A 22,875-nucleotide genomic window follows, 5' to 3' on the forward strand; every position below is an offset into this window, starting at 1 on the left:
CCATTCCTCCCAACCCACCTTTTTTAATTAATTAATTTTTAACTTTTAATTTATAAATTGTTGTCATATTACACGTCACCACCGCCAAATCTTCGTACTCCGTGGGGCCCCAGGGAATCAACGCCCACCCATCTACACTTCCTCTCTTCATCCTCCGTTTTATTTTTATTTTATTTTATTTTTAACATGGTCAGTTAGCCACCCTCTTTTTACATTTTGATATAGCGAAATTGTTGAAATTATGTAAATAATTAATTGATAAAATAATATATTTTTTCAATTTGTTTGTGTTTGATTATCTGACTATTTAATCCAATTCAAAAAGCTATGTGGTAAAGATAAAATTATAAAAGTTTTGAGTTTGCAACTTTTTTTTTCTTTTATGTACAATTTTTTTGATATAATGAATTTTTTAATCTTTCTTTCCTATTTAGGGTTTTTCTTGTAAATATATGTATTCTTATTTTTCGTAATACAAGATCAGGTTTTATTCAACTTTATTTTAAAATAAAATAATTTTAATAGATTAACGAGTGTTGTAATAAAATAATTCCCGAGTCGTATTTTCATTTATATTCTGGGTTACCAAACACTCCCATAAAAAGAAGAGAAAGATTCTAATAATTTTCTAAATTAGTAGTAGTTTATATGATTGAATTTCCATTAGTAACAACAATCACAGGAAAAAAAGTTAATATATGTTGAAACTCTTAATATTACACTTAGTCTTTTGTCACACAAACTCCTAATATTACAGCTAACTTACCTAATCCAGACCTGAATTCAAATCAATCCTACTAATTCAAAAACAAAGAACACTTTCTCAAAGATTTACAAGAGGATAAAAGGATCAAAAACAAGTGAAATTTTGATTAATCTAGGGTTTACAGTCCACCATGGCTGCTTCCAGGACCTCCCAGGGTCAGAACCACACCCTGAAGGTCGGTTCTGAGTTTTGGGTGTGCCGGAGTTATTGATCTGACCACCGGAGATGGCCTAGCAATTACGGTTTGCCTGTAGGCCTGCCCGGATTCCGGGACGGGGAATGCTATGGCCTGCTGGGAAGGCTTGAAAAGAGATGGCTCTGCGTGAATGAGCTTTGGACATGGCCTTGTCACTGCAACGTGGGCCATTGGAGACGAAGCACTTTGGCCTAGAACAATGCCCCTTGACACCATTGCAGGTCCCTGATCGAGAAAATAGATTAAAACCCGGAAAAAGAACGAGGAAATGGGATTTGATGGTCGAGTTTTTGGGCTTACAGGACTGAATAAGACTCCTCTGAAAATCTGGCCATTTACAGTTGCAGTCATCAGGTAGCCGGAGTCGAAGGCTCCATCGACTTTCCCTCGGATCTCAGCTCCAATCTAAGAAGAGATAGTTGGTAAGTGCATTATGAACAAATGGAAACAAACAAGCCATGATTCCCCATGAAAATTGGTAATGTACCAGGTCCAGGGGCTTCTGTTCTGGAGGCTGGTGGTACTGTAGCTGTTGTCTCTGAAAGTTTTCGGGCTTTTGCTGGTTTTGACGTTCTCCCAAGAAACAGATATCATGTCGGGATGATTGGTCAACGCTTCTAGGCTCTTTCTGTTTGCTAGAGACATTGTTAGCTTGACTATTGCTCGGCTGCCTGAAGAGAGGCACTCCCAGAGAGGCTGCTATGGAGGAGTCGGTGGCCTTCCCAATTGGGGTCTGTTCTTGATCAGACTGTGATGGAGATGAACTCTGCGACAGTGAAAGAGAATGCTCTTCTTGCTCAGACTCAAACTCCCACGCCTTCAAATTCCCGGTTCTCCTCCTCTTTGGATGCAAAGTATCTACAAGAAAATAGAAAAAAAATTGAGTTCGAATTACTCAAAATGAGGACATGAACATGGTTTTTCTGTTTGGAACAAACCTGAGCTAAACCGAACAGATCGGTTTGATTCTAGTTCTGGTTCGCATGCATCCTTTCTTACTACCTCCACATCATTCCCAAAAAGCATAGTCTTCTACTCCAAAAGCACAAATTACAATAAGCAGATGTAAAATGTAAATGAGACCGGTTAATTAATTCGTTGTTGTTTCTTACTGAATTGCTTTCAGCTTCTCTATGGAACCGTCTCTTTCCATGGCTCCAATGATTTCCAAATATTTTGCACAATGAAATGTTGTAGCGGCCATTAGGATGCTCGGATCCAAGCTGCAAGACGAGCAATTCATTGAGGGGACGCTCGTCCTCGCCACACCTGCAAGTACTTAAATCAGTGAATGGACAGAAGATGAGATTTATATAGGACTTTTACATTAATTTTTGTTTATAGAAGCATACCCTCCATAGATGGCAATGTCTGAGTCAGTGACAATGGCTGTGTGAGAAAACCGGCCTTGTGGCTGCTGGCCCCGGATCTCAAGCTGGTTCCACAAGCAAGTAATCACGTCGAGGACCCAGACATCGTTGTAGTAATGCTTGTCTCCAACCCCTCCGATGATATAGACCTGCAAATTGGTGTGGGATTAATAGCTATGTGACCTCATCAAACACTTTATTTTTTTTTCCCTAGTGTCTGACTTGCCTTTGTTCCAATACTAACTGCAGCGTGCCCTGCTCGAACACCAGGCGAAGATCCTTGAACTGACAACTGAACCACAAAAGAAAAAATGGAGAGCATTATTCTACAAATTTGATCAAAATCGGTATGAAGTTGAAGTATTTGACATGATACTGAAAACTTTGAGACAGGGCAAGGGAAGTTCATACCCTTGACCAAGTTAGCGTGTCCATATCAAGAATGTCAATGTCTCCATGATACCGATCACCACAGTCCCCGCCATAAACAATGAGCTTGTTCCCTATCGCTACAGCGCTGTGACTATCCCTAGGGGCAGGAGTATCTCCCTTCACCTCAGGAGAAGTCCATCTCATAGTCTTGAGGTCGAGAACATGGAAATCATTTAAGTAATTCGCTTCCCCTTCTCCGCTCCCCCCAAAAATCACTAGTTTCTCATCACCAACAAGAGTGGCGGTATGACTTTCACGAGGAGAAGGCGGAGCGCCTCTACATTCAGGCCTTGTCCACTCTTTTGAACCAAGATCGAGTATGTGAAGATCATTCACCTTCTTTGAGCCATTAGTACCGCCAAATACTATCATCCGCTGCCCCAAAATTACAGCGCTGTGGCTGTCTCTTGGACCTGGCCCCTGACCTGTTGTCACAAGGGTGTCCCAAGCCATAGTGTCGAGATTCAGCACGAGGACATCACAGAAATGCAAACCCCCACAACATCCCTGAGACAAGCAGACAACGAGAATCAACTAAATCACAGCTCAGGGGTTAATTATTCCCTATTTCCAAGTTTTTGGATATGAACATCAACAGGATGACCAAATTGAATAGCCATCACCAATCTACAAACTAGTTTTCATGAAGTTTTTTATTGTTTTTCAACAATTTAGAAGTACTCATCAGTTCAAATCATCTAATCCACAACCAAATTTTTGGGTCCTCTAGATGCAAGTCATGGAATGGGGAAAACCACTCTGTTTGAAACAAATCTATGAAATGCCCATGAAAGGAGGAAGTCCAAGATTTCCCACTGGAGTCTAAATTTTCCCATTGAACTGAAGTGTAGATTGGAGGAAAGAAACACTTTTCATAGGAAAATAAGTGCTAAGAAAATGGATTCAACTACAAGAAATCTTCTAGGCAAGAAAGAAAATGCTGAATACTATAGAAATTCAAGACCAGCTCTCCATTTTCCACCACTATCATCCTATGACACCAAAATTTCTTGTTCTTTTTCTCTTCCTATGAACATTAACTTAGCCTACACACTAAATTGTAGAGATCCAAAGATTGAAGAAACTAAGAAAAAAGGGATGCATCAAAACATAGAATTACAGGAGGAAAACCAAAGCTTCTTCCAAATTCTCCCTTTTCTCATTCCATTTTCTCAGTAACCAAATGAAGCACGGGGGGAAAACATATAGCCAAATTCATACACAAGAAAACATCTATCTCATGAACAAGTTTCTTACCATAAACCCATGAAAATTTAACTACAAAGAAAGGGAAAAAATGAAGTTAGAAATAGAGGACAAGGTTTCATTTCTATATGAAGGAAGAAGGATACTAAATGTAAAGCTACCACCCAACTGTCCCACTGATGAGAGAAACTATGACAAAAACAAAGTTGAGATGTCATTTAAATAGAAGAGAAATGAGGAAAAAATGGCAAAGAAGTGAAGGCAATGAAGAAAGACTAGTTGTCCCTAACCAAAGATAACCATATCACAAACCAAAGAACCACTTCAGCAGTGAAGTCAGAGAATTAAAATCAATGAAGAGAACCCAAGAAAACTGTAATCAAAGAAAAACCCAGTTCCAAACACAATCAAAATTATGGAATAGAGAGAAAAAGGTGGGAGGTTTTGGCTTTACATACCCCAAAAACATAGACCAACCCATGAGAATAGCAGGCTGAGTGACCCCATCTCTCAGAAGGGTTGAACCCCAAAACCTTTGGGTAGAGCCACATTGCCTTCTTCTTTGCAGTCTCACCTCCAAGAGAACCCATTAATCTTCTTCTTCTGGCCTCTCCCCCTCCTCCTGCTCCTCCCCCTCTCTTTCCTCTCTCAAGTTTAGATTAATTCAACTGCTTATTGACAAGGATGGGAAAACAGTGAAAGAAAGAAAGAAATAGAGGGTCAAAAGAGGACATGAACAAGCCAAGTGATATATCAACTATCAGTGTCAATAGACATGAAAAGATGGGAGCTTTCAAGTCTAAATCACTGTGGCAACCAACAGCAACAGAAGGTTGTGGTGAAAACAACATGTCTATCCATATTTATTTGTTTATTTTCTATACAATACAAAGCCATCCGAGATGAGTAGAAGATACACATGCATAGGGTGTGGTGTAGGTTTGAAGAATATAACAAGTGATGTAAAATCATGGAATATGACTATTGAGGGAGAGGGAGATAGGGAGGGAGGGAGAGAGAGAATGAGAGAGAACTTTCTTTGTTAGCTTTTAAGTAACGTTATTTATTTAATTATTATTTTTTTTTTTTTTACTTTTTTCACTTGTCCAACTGAAAATGATGGGAGTGTGGGGGCATTGGGTTGTGGGAAATGATGGAGAGGGTGTTTGGGGTTTATTTTATTTTATTTTATTTTATGCTTTCCCACTAATTTTCCTCAATTTTCTTGCTTTTTCCTTCATGGGGTTTTGGTTTTCTTGGCGTTGGGATTGATGGATGGAAGAGAAAAGTTCTTTTTTTTTCCTTTTTTTTTTTTTTTTTTCTCCTTCTCACCCACACACTCAATTTTCAAGGTGGGTTATTGATGTGGATCTAGAAATGTCTCTTCTCAAGGGTGTTTGGGGAAGTGTGGGCTTTGTGTTATGGAAATTCTTTTTAGTTTTGGGAAATGGGATTTGGGTTGTGCGTTGTTTCCCTCAAAAGGTTGGAGGTTTTCTTGGAATGTGCTCTCCCTCCCTCCATTCATCTCTTGATGAGAAATTGATATATTGGGATATTGATTTGGAATCTTGGATTAACTTTTTAGGGTTACTAGGAATTTTATAGCAAGTGTTTGAAAGAAAAAAAAAAATGTTGCCTTTTAGATCAAATTGCATTAAAAGTTATCATATAGTTTAATAAAAAAATTATTTTATTAAATTGAAAACCATTTGCCAAACATTATGAGGATGTGTTTGTCATATCATGTACACCTTAGAAGCTAACTTAGTTTAATCATAAATTTAATAGTTAGTTTTTGTTTGGATCCACTTTTTTATTTTTGTTTTTAAAATTTTAAAAAATATATCTATAATTTAAAATTTAAAATTATATTCTTATATTTAATTTGTACGAAATATAAATTAAGAGTCTGTTTGATAATATTTAAAAAAAGATCTTAATATAAAAAGTACTTTCTAAAAGAAACGTTAGAAAAATGATTTTTCGGGAAATCGGTTTTACTAAATGTAATTTAACCATAAACAATGCCCAAGAAACTTGGAGAAAGAAAATAAAATCCAAAATCATGCTTTCCCATTCAAGAAAAAGTGTTTTGATTCTCTAGTCATTGTGGAAATAGCCATTCTCAATTTTTACCCAGTAGAATTAGAATGTTACATATCTATACAAAAAAACAGTTCATGCAATCATCCAAGGATGGGTCTATTCATACTAGGTGTATCCAGGCCCCACTGCACAGACACTTGCCTAAATTGATTTGAAATTTTAGTGATTAGTCTTGGCCCCTTGGACATTGAAAATGAAAGCTTTTAAAAGATGTTTTTAAGAATATGTTTTTAAAAACATTATAATCTGAAAAGCCATCTAAAAGGTTTTAATATGATTTTTCCTTTATGTAGGTGTTATCCAATAAACATTGGTTTTATGATCCAAATATTTATCATTTCTTTATATTTTAATTCTATTTCCTTGTATTTTCATTCAATGGGTATAGATTTTAGGGTTATTTGATTAAAAGGGTCTCTTAAAACCCAATTTTTGAAATTTAATCTCTCACTCTTTTTTGGCACTATTTGGACAAAAATGCCCTCATCATTTTCTTGTAAAAATAACTCTGTCTTTCAAAACCTACGTATAAATACTTAAAATAGAAAATGATATTTATGTTAAAAATTGATTAATTTTCATAAAAAATATGGAAATGGTTAGATTTTAGATTTAAGGATTATTTCATCATTTTTAACCAAATATTTTAAGATTTTATAATTCATTTTACCTATTTTATATTTTATTCAATATTTTTAATTTTGGTATATAGTTTGAATCATTATGAAGATTTTCTATCTTTTTCATAACCTTATAGTCATATTTTTTATAATCTTGTTCATATATTTTATATCTTTTGTTGTATACTTTATTACATGTATTCAAAATACAAGATGGGTATTATTTTTACAATATACTCATTACATTTGAAAATAGAAATAATTGGTAAAAATATATGAAATAATTTCTAAATTTACAAATCTAACTTTTTCCGTGTTTTTATTTAAAAAGTAACCAATATTTTATATAAATACCTTTTTATCACTTGAGTGATGACATTTTGTCAAAATAAGGTCAAAGAATGATGGTGGGTTACATTTCCAAATTTAGGTTTCCAACATTTTTTAGATAATGTTGGTGTTTTCAGTAAAAATATTTTATCTAAAATTGTTTTTTTAAGAATCACCTATAAAACGATTTAAAAAAAAAATTATAAATGAGTTTTCAAAATTTTAAAAATATTTCCTAAATTTTTTTAAAAACACTTTTAAAATTAAACCATTTAATAAAAATGATGACCAAAATAAACTCTTGTGATACATTCAATATTAATTTTGTTCAAAATGTTTTTGGTAGAAGTGTTTTCTTAAAAAAAATGTTTGGATGAGGATCGATTATCAAATGTTTCTCTAAAAAAAATATTAATGATTTTTTAACATTATAAGGTTGAGATTAATGGATTAAAAACTTTTATGTTAAAATTCCAATTGTTTATTTATTATTATTATGATTATTTTCAAATTAAAGTGAATTGGATTCTTGCCAGCAACGACCCAAAAAAGGTGTCATTTTCCACATGTTCTCACATTATATGATTGAAAACTTGTATCAATTTAAGCTTTATTTTAATTTTTATTTTAAGACTCAATTCTGACTGAAATCACATCAATCAAATGGGTCATCAGTCATTCCCACTAAATACATGAAAAAAGATTCAGTTTTATATTTGTAATAATTCATTGCATCTCCCTCTATAGTTTTTTTTTTCCTTTATTTAAATTAATTAATTAATATTTTAATTTGTGTGGGCCTTCCCCTGTAAACTTTAATCTTCATGCCCATCAATATCCTCTAACCTATTAATATGAAAAATGATGACTTTATTGAATTTAAACTATATAGTAACATCAAATAATGCATGAGAAAAAGGTCTATTATTATAAGTACTTGATTGAGAAATCTAATTCCGTTGGAATGTCTACCAAATTCCAAACTAGTATTAATTAATTTTTTTTAGGGAAAATTGTGTTGTGGACCAATTAAATCCAAAAATTAAGATTTTGCCCATAAAAATTGCATAATTGATGAGAATGATATAAAATATGAAGAGATCAATATATCATTCAAAACTATTTTGAGTATTTTCTACCATAATGTTTGATAAATTTTTTTTTTTAAAATTTTTTTAATAATTTTTTTGAAAATTTATTATTTTTATAAAACTAAATTTTTTTAAAAATATATCATTTAAAAAAATAAATTTGACATATTTTTAGTTATTTTTATATACACAATTTTAAAAATATATATTTTCCAAGATGTTTGATTTTTAAATAATAATAATAATAATAATTTATTTTATTTTTTTGGAAAATAGTGTATTTTTTTTTCAAATCACTAAATTAAATTAAATTTTATTGAGGTTTATAAAAGAAATAAAATTTAAATTAATATTTTTCTATTTTTTTTTTTTTCATAGTCAATAAAGGTCATTTTCTGAAAGATAAAAAATTCATATCATTCTTCTCAATTTTCACACTTCCTCTAAGTTTTTAGCTTAAATAGTGAACTTATATGAACTAAAACTTAATTTTTGGGTCCAACTAGGTCCGAAAAACAATTGTCCCTTTTTTTAAAAGAATATCATACAAAATATTTCTTACATTAATATATTATTATAATATTATACTTCCTTATAAAATAAGAAAGGTTGTTGAAAATATTATTATAAATATTATAGGTCATAAGGGGAAAAATTATGAAATGAAGATGAGTTTGTAGATAATATATGAAGTTGATAGAGATGTGAGGAAAAACGGGAGATATTCGATAGAGCGAGGGAGAAGACTTGTGGTAGGGTATGGATATAAGGAGTGGACAAATATAGAATGTTTTGCATCTTTTATAGGTTGTCCTCAACTCAATTATTTTTCAATTATGTCATAAATATGATATGACATTTTAAATTAGTTATTATCTATTTAATTACTGTTTTTAAAACAATTTTGTATTATTTACAACAAAAAAAAATAAAAAAATATATTTGATAGTAAAAAAAAAAAAAATTTTTTTGTTTTTAAAAATAGAAAATCAAATATTTTTTAGTTGTTTTTACTTATTTTCCAAAAATTTTGTTAAAAAAAATTATTATACAAATATAAAAAATGATTAAAACCAAAACGCTATATGTAAAAATTATTTTTAAGGTATATTTAAAAACATAAAAAAATCATTTTGAAAAACGGTTCTCAAAAACTATATTTGAAAACATTTAAGTATAATGATTTTGAATTAAAATATAAAAATAATCTATTAATTTTATTTTTTCTTATTGGTTATGAATGATTTGTTTTTCAAGAACTTAGGGTTGAAAGAATTAGTGGGTGGAAACCAAACAAAAATCAATTATAAAAATGAAAATATCGCGAGATGAGATGGGAAGTGGAAGGGATAACGAGAAACTAAAAAGGGTGAGAGAGAAAAACGTAGAATACACGCGACAAACACGGGAGAGTTTTTGGGTATGGCGGTAGTGCCTTGGTTCACGTGACCCTCACTTCACTTTGTAACTTGAAATTTTCACACTTTTTATTATTATTTTATTTATTATTATTATTATTATTTCATACACATCATTTGATGGACATCTGTCTCTTTCTTTCTCTTCCATTTTATCACGTCACTTCCTTCAATTATCCATTCATCAATTTGTGATTGAAAATATTAATTTAATAATAAATTAATTAGAATTATCATCTGGTCCATTCCATTGAAAACGTACCATCCATCAAGGCATATCATATATTTATCTTATTATATTATTTTTATATTTTAATCCTACCATTATTTTATAATTTTATACCTTACTCTTATCTTAAATAAAAAAATAAATTTATATTCTTAAAAAATATAATTATTTTTTAAATAATATCTTTTAATTATTTTCACTTATTTTCTAACCAAGAAAAATAATTCATACTAAAAACAAGATATATTTGAACTAAAAAAATCGATTCTTAAAATATATATATATATTATTTTCGAGAATAGACTTTTATTAGATTTTTTGAACGTATCAATAAGTTAGACTTATGTAATGAGTGTTGTTTCACGTTATGAATAAGCACGAACACTCAAGAATTTTATTGAATCGACAAATCACGTCATGAATAAGCACGAATACTCAAGAATTTGTTGAACCGACACTCAAGAATTTTGTTAAACAGACAAATTCACATCTCTTACCATCGACACAATCTTTTTCCCTTAAAGTGTAAACAATTTATTTAACTTTACATCCATACCTAGGTGTCATTTCTAACACATCTATGGAATAGACATAAACTTGTTAAGTACACTATACATTATCAAATACATGAAATAATTAAAAATAAAATACTATCAATTAAGTTTATCTTTAAAATATATTTAAAAAAAATAAATTTTATAATTGTTTTAAAAAACATGTCTTAAACAATACTTTTATTTTCAAAAACTCTAAAATGACTTTTTTTAATTTTTAAAAAATACTTTCTAACATTAATATTTGGTAATTGATTTGAAAAAAAGAAAAAAAAAATAGTAAAAACTATATTTAAAAGGAGAATATTATATATATATATTTTTATCATGGCAGGTTATAAAAATTATTCTATGGTAATAAATTAATATTTTAAAAATTAATTAAATTGCGTGAAACATTTACAGTACAAAAGTTATTGATAACTGAGAAGACAGTCGTGACGGTTACGTGCCGTTGACCTATTCAAAGCCCGATACCCGCAGCACCATAACCGCCATGTTAATTATATTTAGTCACATGATACGCCCGCTTATCAACTTCATATTTGATCGGATATTTTAATAAAAAATCACGATTTAAAAATGGTTTCGACTCTAGCAATGAAAGGTACGGCCTGTTTGGTTTACGTGAAAAGATCCTCTTTTTTGTTTTTAAGAAAAAAAAAAAATAGAAAATTGATTTTGATTTCAAAATGTATTTTCTTTATATTTTTGTTTTGATGAATAAAAAATTATTTTTGAAAAGAGTGGTAAAATAGACGTTTAGATTGTGTTAAAGAAGTGTTTTTGAAAATGGTTTTTAATTGAGGAATAAAAGTTTGTTTAAGATTTTAAATTGTTAGATGGTGTTATAAAAGTGTTTTTGAAAATACTTGTAAATAGGTTTTTGAAAATAGTTTTATATTATTTCAAATAATAAAAGTTTGTTAGAACTTGAATTGTTTTAAAACTATTTTCAATATTTTTAAATTGTTTTTAAAATAATCCTAAAAAATAATTAAAAGTAGTTAAAAGATATTTTTGTTTTTTGATTATTAAACGTGTTTTTTTTAGACAATCGAGAATTATGGCCTATTTAGGAACCTATTTGATAACAAAAAACACATTAAACATGTTTGATCTCCAAAAATTGCTTTTTATTTTTTGTTTTTAAAAATAGAAAATAGAGTATTTTTAGATAACATTTTTTAGTCGTTTTCTATTATTTTCACTTGTTTTGTAAAAGTTATTTTAAGATATAATTATATAAACATGTATAATAATTAAAAATAAAACATTACATATAAAATTTATTTTGAAAACATATTAAAAATATTTTAGATTTCAAAACAAATTTTTATTCTATAAAAATAAGAGATCCAAAACTGTTTTTAAAAACTATTATTCAAAGTTATTTTAAAAAATAATTATCAAACAAAGTCTTATTTTTTAAAACAATTATTAAATATGACTGTCATTTGTTTTATATTTATTAATAGGATGCCATTAATTAAATGACACCCCATAGGCATATTGGATTTCATTATTGTGTACCTCATATATGATGTTATTATTGTATACCATGATTTTATTTTATCTTTGTAGGATAGTTTTATTATTTGTACCATAATATCATATATTTTCACCTCCATTCAATAGCATAAATTTCACAAATAAAAATTAGGTTATATTTTAGGCTATATTTGGGAATTATTCTCAAGAATAGTTTTTGGGTTTTGAGAAAATAAAAAATAAAAAATAAAAAATAAAAAATAAAAACACATTTTCTTGTCAATTATTTCCAAATCAAGTTTTTGAGAATTGTTATAAAAAAACGTAATGTTTTTTTAGAACATGTTTTAATTGTTTTCATTTGTTTTTGATAACATAGTTTAATTGGTTTTTATTTTATTTTATTTTTTAATTTACTCTTCTTACTTGTTTTTCAATAATTATTTTTAAAATAACTATATAAATATGAAAAATGATTAAAAATAAAATATCATATATAAATATTTTCAAAAAATATATAAAACAAATTGAAAACAGGAGTTTGTTTTAAAAAAAATATCATACAACTATTTTAGAAAACCATTTTTTAAGCATAGTTTTAAAAACATGCTTCTAAACAAATCCTTAGTTTTTTTCTATTAAAATAATCTTCCTATTTTATTTTATTTTATTTTTTAAGATTTGACTACTCAAATTACATCTTTATTTTTCTCGATTTCCTATATTCTCAAAAAAAAAAAAAAAAAAAAAATTATAGTCAAATTGATAGCTTAACACCATTTCAAGTAACTTTTTTTTCTTTATTTTTGTAAATTTCATTAAATATAAAATAATTTAAGCATAAATTAAGAATAACTTTCTATTTCCATGATTATTTTTATTTTTTAATGAAGTGGAAGTTAAAAAGTTATTTGGAATTCATGGATTTTTCTATAAAAACATTTTTCTTGATTTATCAAATTAAGAGCTTTAGTATTAAGTTTAAATAGTGAACTTATTCTTAATTCTAAGTATTTTTTTGTCTTATTTACCCACATTTAATGAAAATATATTTAACAATCATCACTCGAAATTCATAACTTATTTTTTTCTAGTAAATATTTTAAGATTATCTTATAAATCTAAGGATACTTTTAAGTATAAATGTTTATAAATAAATTCATTGCCCAAAATTAATGAAAATAAATATTAATTAATTTTTTTAATAATAAACATTAATTACAACTAATGATGGAATACATGTCCTCTAATAACTTAAAATAAATTTTAAATTAATCTTATCAAACAACTTTAAAGTTAATTTAAATCATTAAATAATAAGTATTAAATTTTATCAAATACACCCACTAAATCGTAAATGCTAATTTTTTTTTTAATGAAATTAATCACACAAGTGAAAAAAGCTCTTTTAAGTTTTAACAAGAACTTTTAAGGTTATTCAAATGCTAATCGGAAATGGCCTTCATCATCATATACCAAACCCTAATCTCTCCTTTTTTTTTTTTTTTTTTTTAAAAAAAAGGAGAAAAGAAATGTGGGCTTTAAAAAATAGAACAGGCATTTAGTGCAATATTAACGAGATAAAAATATGGCAAAAATTAGCTGTAATATCTGACAAAATGGACCCATGAAAGGCATAATAAAAACCCTTTCTAAGAACCCTACCTTCCAAATGGGACCCCAAGAGCCTTTTGTCCAAGCACCAAACAAGAAAGACATGGTCCACAACCAGCACTTCAAAGCTAAAGTGCCCACCACCATGGGGGACTATGCTACAATAAATCCACCTTCTGGGTTTTGGGTCTCTCCTAGTTTCAGTCAGTTTCTAATGGAGTATGGGCAGATGGGTAAAAGAGAGAAAAGAGACAAGGATGAGCCACATTGCTTGGTCCTTATCAACAGTATCTGTGGGACACATCACCTAATCACAAGTTTCAAACACAATCCCAATCCAAATAGTTCAACATTCCAATCAATGCATGATACCTACCAATATTTATGACCAAGACTTTCAGCAACATGATAATGAGAATGAATAAGGATACCTGTTTCCGGGTTCTGAGTTAAGAGTCATCTAATCATAATTAAGGGACTAGTTTATGGAGTACATCCATGTGCTGTCCAGATGGTACCAGCTCTAGATCGAGACAAATCCATGTCACCGACACCCCAAAACCTGGGTCCATGTAGATAATCCTGTTTCAAGATTGGTACCATGGAAATATATGCCAATGATGTTAACAATTGAATGAATCTTTCCTAGACCCATTATCCCATAACAGCAAAGACTGATAGTCAAGTCACCCAGACTGCCAGACTCCACACAACCTTAGCTTTTTCGGGTGTAATACAATAATCCTCCTGCTCTGCCCTACCACTGCATTCTGCCTCAAATCTTTCCTTTGATTGGAAACCCGTCATCTATCCAAACTTGGAAGGTAGCAAATCAACATCACATTTTCACTCAAATGATAACAATCAGGAAACAACTAATGATAGTTTCATGTATCAAGCTAATCCAATATGGACTAAAAATCGCTAAAGGTAGACAGCAAGAGAGGCAAAAGAATTCAGCTTGGTGTAATTTGGCAGGAAAAGAATTTTGAATGAAACAATGCTTTACAAAAGTATTCCAATGTTTGTACAACTGGACCCACCATTAACAATATTCAGACCCGAGTTTTGCTCAGATGGGAAAATGGGAGACCATATATAAAATGGGTTTCAGCTTGTGATTTGAATGCTGGTATAATACATATGCATATTTCCAGACTTTGTCTGTAAACTGTTTAAACATAAGCAACGACCCACCAAGTGAATTGGGAATATATACCTCAAGCTTCTTTTAAATAGATGGATGTGTGTATAAGGTATATAGGTATGTCTTGGTTTCAATCAGTGTCAGAGAGCCTTGGCTCTGGTGTAACTGCAATGGCCTGACAACATAAGAAGAAAAAGAATCACATAAGATGTTCATGAAACCGAACAAAACAGACATTCTACATGGGAAATTTCTTTTCCGGATACAAAGACTAGACCATACTTTGCTACCATATGTTTGTGAAGTATCCAGAAGCAATTTCAAAGGAAAGATCACACTGTCATGCTTTACATAAGTTTTCAGATTGCTTTACTATTTTACCAGTAGAAAAAAAAAAGAGCGTAAAATTAGTTGAGAACACGGGCTTGTAACTTAAACGGTAAAAGGAATAAGACATCAAGTCACTAGAGAGTAACATGGCTTCCCTGCAAGAAGGACCAATCAAATATGATATCCAAAACCAATGGATGGAACAGGAATGTGGGCATTTTAGGATTCAGGATTATCACAGAAATTGCACAAAAAAGAAAGATTTTATTTTAATGTTAGTTATTTCTTTATTTTTTGTGGGGGATGGGTTTTAGCTCTGGATTTTGGCCCAAATCTGAGACTGGTTGAATTTTACTCAATTTGGAGAGGAATAATTAACGATGATGCAAGTTAAATTAGCATATTTAATGAACAGACAAATTGGCAATAATAATGATGGAATACTCACATCGGGAATTATAACTGAGGATCAAAAAGAGAAAAGACTTCTTTGTTCCTCTGTTGGATTCACCAACCAATGGCAGAACATCCATGCTGCCCCAACCGCTGAGAAAAGTGAGAGCATTGCCAGAAATCCGAAATGTGAAACGTCATTTGCAATTATTGCAACTCCCAACATTACTAACTCAGCTAAGCTTGCGACAGAAGCCTCTGTTGTCCCAATAAGATTTGCTTTGGATGATGGGATCCCAGTTTGAAGAATCTGTGTCCCCACAACATCATATGACATGTGCCCCAACCTTGATAGTACCTATATATAACAGTAGATTTATCCATGGACCGAGGAAAATATGTGATATAATTGAAAGAGAAAAGAATGACGACATCTTAAAAGACATCAGAAGTTGATATCTAAACATACTATCCATTTTAAAAGAATAATAAAACATGACAGGAATTTCATCCCATCAATGCCAAGGCTGTACAGGTTAAAAAGAATCCAAAGTTATGCCTTGCTAGTTCTGTAGACCAAGTCTTTCCTATGAGTAAACTGGATCAAGTCTACTTACAATCAGACACAAGAAAAAAAGAAGTGGGGTCTGCTGAGAAAGGGATCCACTCCAATACACAGCAACAGCTATCGTGAGAAGAAAAGTCTGAAATATCAGTCCAGCAGCTCCAGCCTGGTACATGAAATTCATTAATACAAGAACTAGAATAGATGGTTCGAGCATACTAATAGCAGGATTATTCATGGAAGAAGCAAACCTTTAACATGCCGAGTCGCCTAACCAGGTTTGCAGAAATGAATGTTGCTGCCACACCCATGAAAGCACATAGTCCACTAAACCCCCCAACGATAGATGGATTTAGACCTGTTTAACAATCCCATCAATGTATCTTACACTAGCAATGAAGCTTCCATGAGGGTTGGAGGAAATAAATTTTTTTAAACCATAGCCAACGAGGAATTTCAAAGAACTTTGGCAGTTCCATTAGGACTTCAAAAGAAAAAGTATAGGTTAAACACATCATTATATCCAAGTGCTCTAGAATCCACAAGACATACTAAGTAAATTCCCTGGTAAGCAAAAACTAAAATTAAACTTAAATACATGAACAATTTTGCAGAGCAGATGAGCGTTTGTGACCATAAAGAACACCAAATTTAGAGACAGGAAACCTCAGTGGGCCATAGAATGTGATAGTCTCAAGCCTTTTCACATGTGCTGAATTTACGGCTGAATTTCGATAGTAATAATGGTTGCATCCGATGACGATAGATACAAGCCCCTTTAATGTGGAAGCATTTACACCAAAATGTGGGTCGATCAGTTGCAATTCAATCCAGATATGAACATTCTGTCTTAACTTTATAATAAAATACATGTATCCTAGAGAAATTGCAGGGTGGGAGTATTAGATAGTTTAGGTCCCATAGGGTATAGCTTAAGGGTAGTGCTTTCTGGCAATGAATAAAAGGTCTTGAGTTTGATCCTCCCTGAATGTAAGTTGTGTAGATTAGAGGGGTGGACCCATATGACCCGGGTTTGATTCACCAGCAGTTGGGATAGATGCCTCACAGTTGGGGGTGGGTTCCCCATCATCACAAGGAAAAAAGGTATATTAGAAAGTTTGGAATATACCTCGTTGTGTTAAGAATGCCGTCATCAAACCTCCTGGCATGAGAACATTGAAGTAGAGGAGCACATAGGCTAGGCTTGCAGGAAGAACTGGTTGTTGCAGGTATTCCATCCACCCATGCTTGATAGCACCCACACCTATTTTCACTGGTCATCAGGAAGCTGAATTTAGTATAATTTAGCATGTCAAACTTACAGTTAAAAATAATTAATCTTAATAAGTTCACCTGTAACCTCTGCATCATGAGATTTAGTGCGGTTGAGAACCCCAGAAGAAAGCTTATTGGTCAACCATGTGAGGACAAGCTGAGACATGGGGTAAGAGAGTAAAATTGATGAAGAAAATTACATTAAAATCAAGAACCATAAAGAAGTCAAGCAGAAAGCAATTACCACAACTGGCACTGTCCATGTCATTAAACCAGCAGTAAACTTCAAGCAGGTCATGATGTCATATTTAGAGAGAAGAATGCCAAATAGTGATGCTCCAGCAATCTGTGATCAAATATGGTCATAAGTCTCCTACGAGCATGATTCTCAGAAAGGATATTTATTATTAACATTTAAAATAGTACCATTTTTTTTTTCTGTCAAATGATAATTTAAAAAATAGGCTAGACTATCCATGCTTGAATATGATGCTTCCTCCCCATTGAGTAAAAAGGACATCCATTATAACACAGGCTGGATGCTAAGTGTGTACACACACACATGCATTTATAATGATAACATAAATTAGAAATATACCTCACATACAAGGTCAATTCGATTAAGAACAGCATTTGCTTCTGCCAATGCGATTGGTCTATTTGGTCCTGCTAACTGTACATGCAAGGATTTCAAATTAGAAGATCCCTCAATTCTCATGGAGAAGGTATCAATCAGTACATCAGGGAACATGGAAAAGCATGAAAAGGAAATACCAGCACAATCCAATCACGCTCCACAGTAACCCCTAATGCCAGTCCAGATAATCTCTCTACAGACCCAGCTAATACTAGTACAAAAAACCAAGGACGGAGAAGTACAGATGACGCCAAGGTAGAAGGAACAGTGTGGGCGCGAATAATCATTGCTACAGACAACAAATGAGCAGTTGCCTGACAAAGAGACAAGTATTAGAGAACAATCTTCACAAACAAAGTCAGACATCCACCCAGGATCCCTCATGTTAAATGAAAGAGTTACCTGGACAAGATTCAAGCAATTATATGCAGGAACTCTGGGAAAATAATCCATAAGTTGGCCAACCAAAGGGCCTCCAACAACTACTGCGAGCTGTTAAAAAAGAAGCTTGTTAGAACGTATATTCCGTGAACACTTAATTTAACTAACAGACTTATTGTGACCTTAGTAAAAAAACCAATGACAGCCACTGGTTGAAGGCTTGGATGAAGCAATGCAATAGCAGCAGGCCAAGCAAAGTTCCAAAGCTGTTCTACCAAACCCCCAGCAAAGGAACTAGCATATAAAGCTGAAAAAAAGGCACATGCACATTAGTTCAAGAATGGCACAGATGATCCAATATCAGTGAAACGTAACTACGAAATGCTTTAAAAATAAACATATCAATAAGCAAGGAACCACATGAGTGAATTGGAGAAAAAGTCAAGAATTAGTATTAGAGCATCACTAAACAAGAATGCTAATAACACTCTTTCAGCAGGAAAGACAACAAAGGGCCAGTGGCAGAAGTTATTTCTGTCTTCAAAGAAGAGAACAACCCGGCAGAAGGGATTGGCACACTAGTACTACATATGGAAGTGCTGGAATTATAGAGCAAGGAAGCAAGAATTACATAGGTGACAGTTAAACCCAATTATTATTGTGATAGGTATAAGGATGGTATAGCTTTCTCAGCAAACATTACTGCCTAAAAACTGCTGATAATGAGTTAATATTCAACAGACACAGAGACTTCTAAACTGATGAGAATCTCGCAGGCTAATATGCATCGAGTTCTCCAACATGCTACATCTACATGTGAATATCTTTTCGCCGTACCTCACAAGACAAATATAACTAAGCCACGGAAAAAAGTGAGCAATACAAGTATGGGGGAGCATAAAAGAACCAACTTCCAATTACTGGAAAAACCAAAAGGCACCTATAGGCTACAGCTTAATCCATCAACAAAATCCAGGAAAGGTGCACTACAATCCCTAATCACAGCAATTGAACCCTAGAAACATAGAATTCAACAAACAGAACTTTAACTTAAAGAACCGACAGTTCAACCCTGTCATCCAATCAAAATGCAATATCTCATGAACATACCGGATGCTGTTAAATAAACTAATTTATTTGATCAGGTTGTTTTCTGTCCTAAAAGGCCTCTAAAAATGGGCAATCTAATATCCAATGCATGAAGAGAGCCGTCATGTCTAAAATTTTAGAAGGAAAAGTTCTATCTTCCAAGGAACACCATATGAACAAAATCATTGTTTCTCATTTATTGAACTCAATTGGAGTTCTAACCATCCAGTTCTCACTATGCTTTGGACAAGGGAAGAAGGATTTTACCATACAATCCAGCTGGATGGGCTGGAGTTGCTGCAAGGGCAGTCTGCTCCTCCTCTGACAGAACCTGAAGAGTGAAGGACAATATAAACTTTTTATCAAGGGAAAAAGGAATGATATAGGGTTATGAGATATTGAAAGACGGGGGAAAAGAAATTGACAACTATGGACATACTGGCAATGCCGTCAAAAGACTATCTACATAAGTGCCTTCAGTCAGTAAATTAAAGGGCTCAGTCTCAAGGATATCAGATTTGAGATGAATGATTGGAACTGGACAATTAGATGCAACGTCTGGCAAATCTTCTTGGACCCCCTCATCAGTAGCAGTTTGGTCAAACTGTACCTCAGTATTTGTTATTGAACACCTTGAATTAAACCCATTCAGCCTGTGACCACAAACAACTAAAACAGTCAACAAGAAATAATTATGTCTAATTAAGACTGATAACATCCAAGCTACTGCAACAATAGAGTTCTATAACCTCAAGCTGACAATTTCTACTTCTGCCCTAATAGGTTCTATAACCTAAAGTTACACTTTTTTCAACTTAAGTTTCCTCATTAAAGATGACAAGTATACAAAATTGAGTGTTTTATAATAAAATTCACAATGACATTGCTTGTCCAAACTCTTACAGATCTTCAGAGCTAGTTCTAATCAGAATTATCTTATAAACTACAACATGCCGAACAGTTGAAGCAAAAGCTGACCTATTGACCAAAGTCACCACTAAGAAACGGCAAAAAAGAAATAATAACATGAATTAAGTCATGAAGAATAGCCAAAGCAAAGAAAAATACTAACAAAAATGATTACTTCTCAGGATCTGTTGATGAAGATAGCATTTTTCTTCTAAGAGACTGATTCATATCAAAATTTCAGTAACATTGCATATCCTCAAGTTTGTTATTAAAAAAAAAGGAAAAAAAAAGAAAAAAAAATTGACCTTCATGCCTTATAGTTTTTTGCACAAATGTCGTTTTCCAAATCTTAATTCCTTTCTTTTCAACCGTTTGTTTACGGGGAAAGCTAAGGAAATAAATGAAGACTACAATGTCTTTTCCTTTATTTGATTATTAAGAGCTCAGGAAATGGCAGTGAAAATATATTTTTGAATATTGAAGTATTAACCTGTTCTTGGTTCACCTCAACTAAGTCATATTGTTGCATAGGCACAGTTGAGTAGATTCCTCATTTTCTTGTGTCCCAGACAAAAAATTTCAACACTCTTTTCCTTTCCTTTTCCTCTACTTCGTTTCAGAGACTCCCGAAATGAAAAGAAAAAATCACTTTTCAAATATCAAATAATACCCCATTTAGATTTCACCTAAAAATAGTTGCATTAGGCAGGGGAGAGCAAAGGGTGTCCAAATAACCAGTAACAAAACGAAAGGCTCAAAATCTAGTTCTACTCCGCAGTTTCTCGGAAGCCAAACGGCACCTTAGAGTATTATCCTGTTCGGGTTTCACTCAACTAAGACAATTTGTTCCATAGACATAATTGAGTAGAATTCTTCATTTTTCTCGAGTCCCAAACAAAAAGATTCAAGCTTTTATCCCCTCATCTATTTCTCAGTTTGGTTAGACCAAATTCCGAATATCAAGTGATAACCAGTTCCGGTTTCATCCCAATTACGCCAAAAACGACTGTAATAGACAGCGGCGTAAAGGGTGCCCAAAACAATAACAATAACAATTAAATAAAAAAAACCTCAAAATCAATCCACTTCCATTCTACTTTCCGTCACTTTCCCGGGAACCAAACACAGCAAAAACGTACCTGAGAGGAGCAGAACCCCGATTCAACCATCGGCAAGAAGAGAAGCGATGGCGTAATGAAGAAGAAGAAGGAGGCTGGCGAAGAGGGATAGAGAGGAGAGTCTGAGACATGATAAGCCCACCCATGGTCGATTCACCTTCAAGTACACAGGCTTGAAGAAACAGTTGTGGTGTGAAAAACTCATGCAGCCTTTGCCTGAACTTTGAGACCAGAGAGAGAAAGAGTGAGAAAATTTCCGGGTTCAGTCGCAGAATTGAAGGTTATTTCAAATGGGGGTCATGGATTGGATTTATTAATCAATGACGGAGCCTTCGAAGCCATGAACTGTGATTTTTCTGGGTTCTTGTCTCCCTCTTTTGGGGGCTGATTTTTCGTGGGTGATTTTGGGACAGCCATACAGGCCCTTATCTGGTCTGAAATCACCCCAGAATGGAATTCCACAGGCGGTGGACCTCTTCACCAAGCCACTTGTTTCGATGATTCAGCCTCGAGAAGGTCATTGATTTTTTATTTTTTATTTTTTTAAATTTATTATTATTTTTTGGCTTTTATTTAGAGATTTAATAAAATTTTACAATATGATGATTGGATGGTTAAATTTAGTCATTAGTTTCTTGCCACTTGTCACACAATATGACATTTATGATACATTCAATTTTGTCTTCAAATAGAATTAAGAACTTGTGTCACATAAGGTTAAGATGAAAAGAAAAAAAAAAGGCTTTGAATAGAATAAAATAAAGAGATTAATTATGATTATTAACTATATGATTAGGTTGATAATTTTATCCTAAACATGATTGGATTCAACTTTATGTACTTTGAGCTATTTAGCTAAGTGTGATACCATATATGTTGTAACGACAAAAATAGTCTATGAATAAAAAAAAAAAATTATAATAATTAAAAATAAATATAATTATTATATCAAAATAATTATATTACGTTTTTCAAAAATAAAAATTTGTTTGAGATTTTGAAATATTATTAATGGTTTTTCACTTTAAAAATAATTTTCACGATATTTTATTTTTAAGGGATAATTGTGTTTTGAACTCAGTTGGTCCAAAAATTAACTTTTGATCTATATAAGTTTATAATTTAATCCCAAAACTTAAAGAAAGCGTGAAAATTAAGAAAAAGTATATGAATTTTTCATCTTTTCAAAAACGACCTTTTGACTATAAAAAAAAAAACAAAAAAACATTAATTTAAATTTTATTCATTTTGTAAACCTCAATAAAATTCAACATAATTTAGGGATTTGGAAAAAAAAAATACACCGTTTTTCGAAAAAATAAAAATAAATTATTATTATTGTTATTTAAAAATCAATCAACTTGAAAAATATATATTTTTAAAATTGTGTTTATAAAAAATAACTAAAAATATGTCAAATTTATTTTTTAAAAATGATATATTTTTTTAAAATTTAGCTTTTTAAAAATAATAAAATTTCAGAATAATTATTAAAAAAGATTTAAAATCAAAAAATTTGTTAAGTGATAGAAAATGGTTTTGAAAGGTATATTGATCTCTTCATATTTTATATTCCCATCAATTATGCAACTTATATGGATTAAAATT

General features: G+C 31.8%; 2 protein-coding genes across 4 annotated transcripts; both read right to left on the reverse strand.

Moving 5' to 3' along the window:
- Window positions 1-676: 676 nt before the first annotated feature.
- LOC117929530 (rab9 effector protein with kelch motifs-like) lies at window positions 677-4,800 on the reverse strand. Of its 2 annotated transcripts, none has more exons than XM_034849838.1 (9): window positions 4,429-4,800; window positions 2,744-3,271; window positions 2,559-2,624; window positions 2,315-2,481; window positions 2,075-2,231; window positions 1,901-1,994; window positions 1,450-1,820; window positions 1,263-1,367; window positions 677-1,187 (listed from the first exon to the last, which is right to left on the reverse strand). In XM_034849838.1, exons 1-9 carry the CDS (start codon window positions 4,558-4,560, stop codon window positions 885-887), a joined length of 1,923 nt encoding a protein of 640 aa, XP_034705729.1. In that variant the 5' UTR covers window positions 4,561-4,800; the 3' UTR covers window positions 677-884. The 2 variants fall into 2 exon arrangements, with proteins under 2 accessions (XP_034705729.1, XP_034705730.1); XM_034849839.1 differs by lacking the exon at window positions 4,429-4,800 and adding an exon at window positions 4,022-4,193.
- Window positions 4,801-14,378: 9,578 nt separating this feature from the next.
- On the reverse strand, window positions 14,379-21,751 carry LOC117931004 (solute carrier family 40 member 3, chloroplastic). 2 transcript variants are annotated; one of them, XM_034851844.1, is made up of 14 exons: window positions 21,289-21,751; window positions 19,680-19,893; window positions 19,508-19,571; window positions 18,334-18,458; window positions 18,173-18,262; window positions 17,908-18,084; window positions 17,741-17,806; window positions 17,378-17,479; window positions 17,212-17,290; window positions 16,988-17,131; window positions 16,110-16,216; window positions 15,911-16,024; window positions 15,349-15,651; window positions 14,379-14,745 (listed from the first exon to the last, which is right to left on the reverse strand). In XM_034851844.1, the coding sequence occupies exons 1-13, from the start codon at window positions 21,411-21,413 to the stop codon at window positions 15,370-15,372; spliced, it is 1,689 nt and encodes a 562-aa protein (XP_034707735.1). In that variant the 5' UTR covers window positions 21,414-21,751; the 3' UTR covers window positions 14,379-14,745; window positions 15,349-15,369. The 2 variants fall into 2 exon arrangements, with proteins under 2 accessions (XP_034707735.1, XP_034707733.1); XM_034851842.1 differs by having other exon boundaries at window positions 17,732-17,806.
- Between the last annotated feature and the right edge of the window lie 1,124 nt (window positions 21,752-22,875).

The sequence above is a fragment of the Vitis riparia genome, chromosome 14 (genome assembly GCF_004353265.1).
Source record: "Vitis riparia cultivar Riparia Gloire de Montpellier isolate 1030 chromosome 14, EGFV_Vit.rip_1.0, whole genome shotgun sequence".
Taxonomy (NCBI): Eukaryota; Viridiplantae; Streptophyta; class Magnoliopsida; order Vitales; family Vitaceae; genus Vitis; species Vitis riparia.

What these genes read in the sequence shown, in the direction of transcription:
- LOC117929530 (XM_034849838.1), bottom strand. Translation starts at nt 4,560, where the DNA reads ATGGGTTCTCTTGGAGGTGAGACTGCAAAGAAGAAGGCAATGTGGCTC. An exon ending in ACACGCTAACTTGGTCAAGG is followed by an intron (nt 2,625 to 2,743) that starts GTATGAACTTCC and finishes TTTGTGGTTCAG; the next exon opens with TTGTCAGTTCAAGGATCTTC. An exon ending in GACATTGCCATCTATGGAGG is followed by an intron (nt 2,232 to 2,314) that starts GTATGCTTCTAT and finishes AAGTACTTGCAG; the next exon opens with GTGTGGCGAGGACGAGCGTC.
- LOC117931004 (XM_034851842.1), bottom strand. Translation starts at nt 21,413, where the DNA reads ATGGGTGGGCTTATCATGTCTCAGACTCTCCTCTCTATCCCTCTTCGC. An exon ending in GAATTGACCTTGTATGTGAG is followed by an intron (nt 17,480 to 17,731) that starts GTATATTTCTAA and finishes ATTTGATCACAG; the next exon opens with ATTGCTGGAGCATCACTATT. An exon ending in CATGGACAGTGCCAGTTGTG is followed by an intron (nt 17,291 to 17,377) that starts GTAATTGCTTTC and finishes CCCATGTCTCAG; the next exon opens with CTTGTCCTCACATGGTTGAC.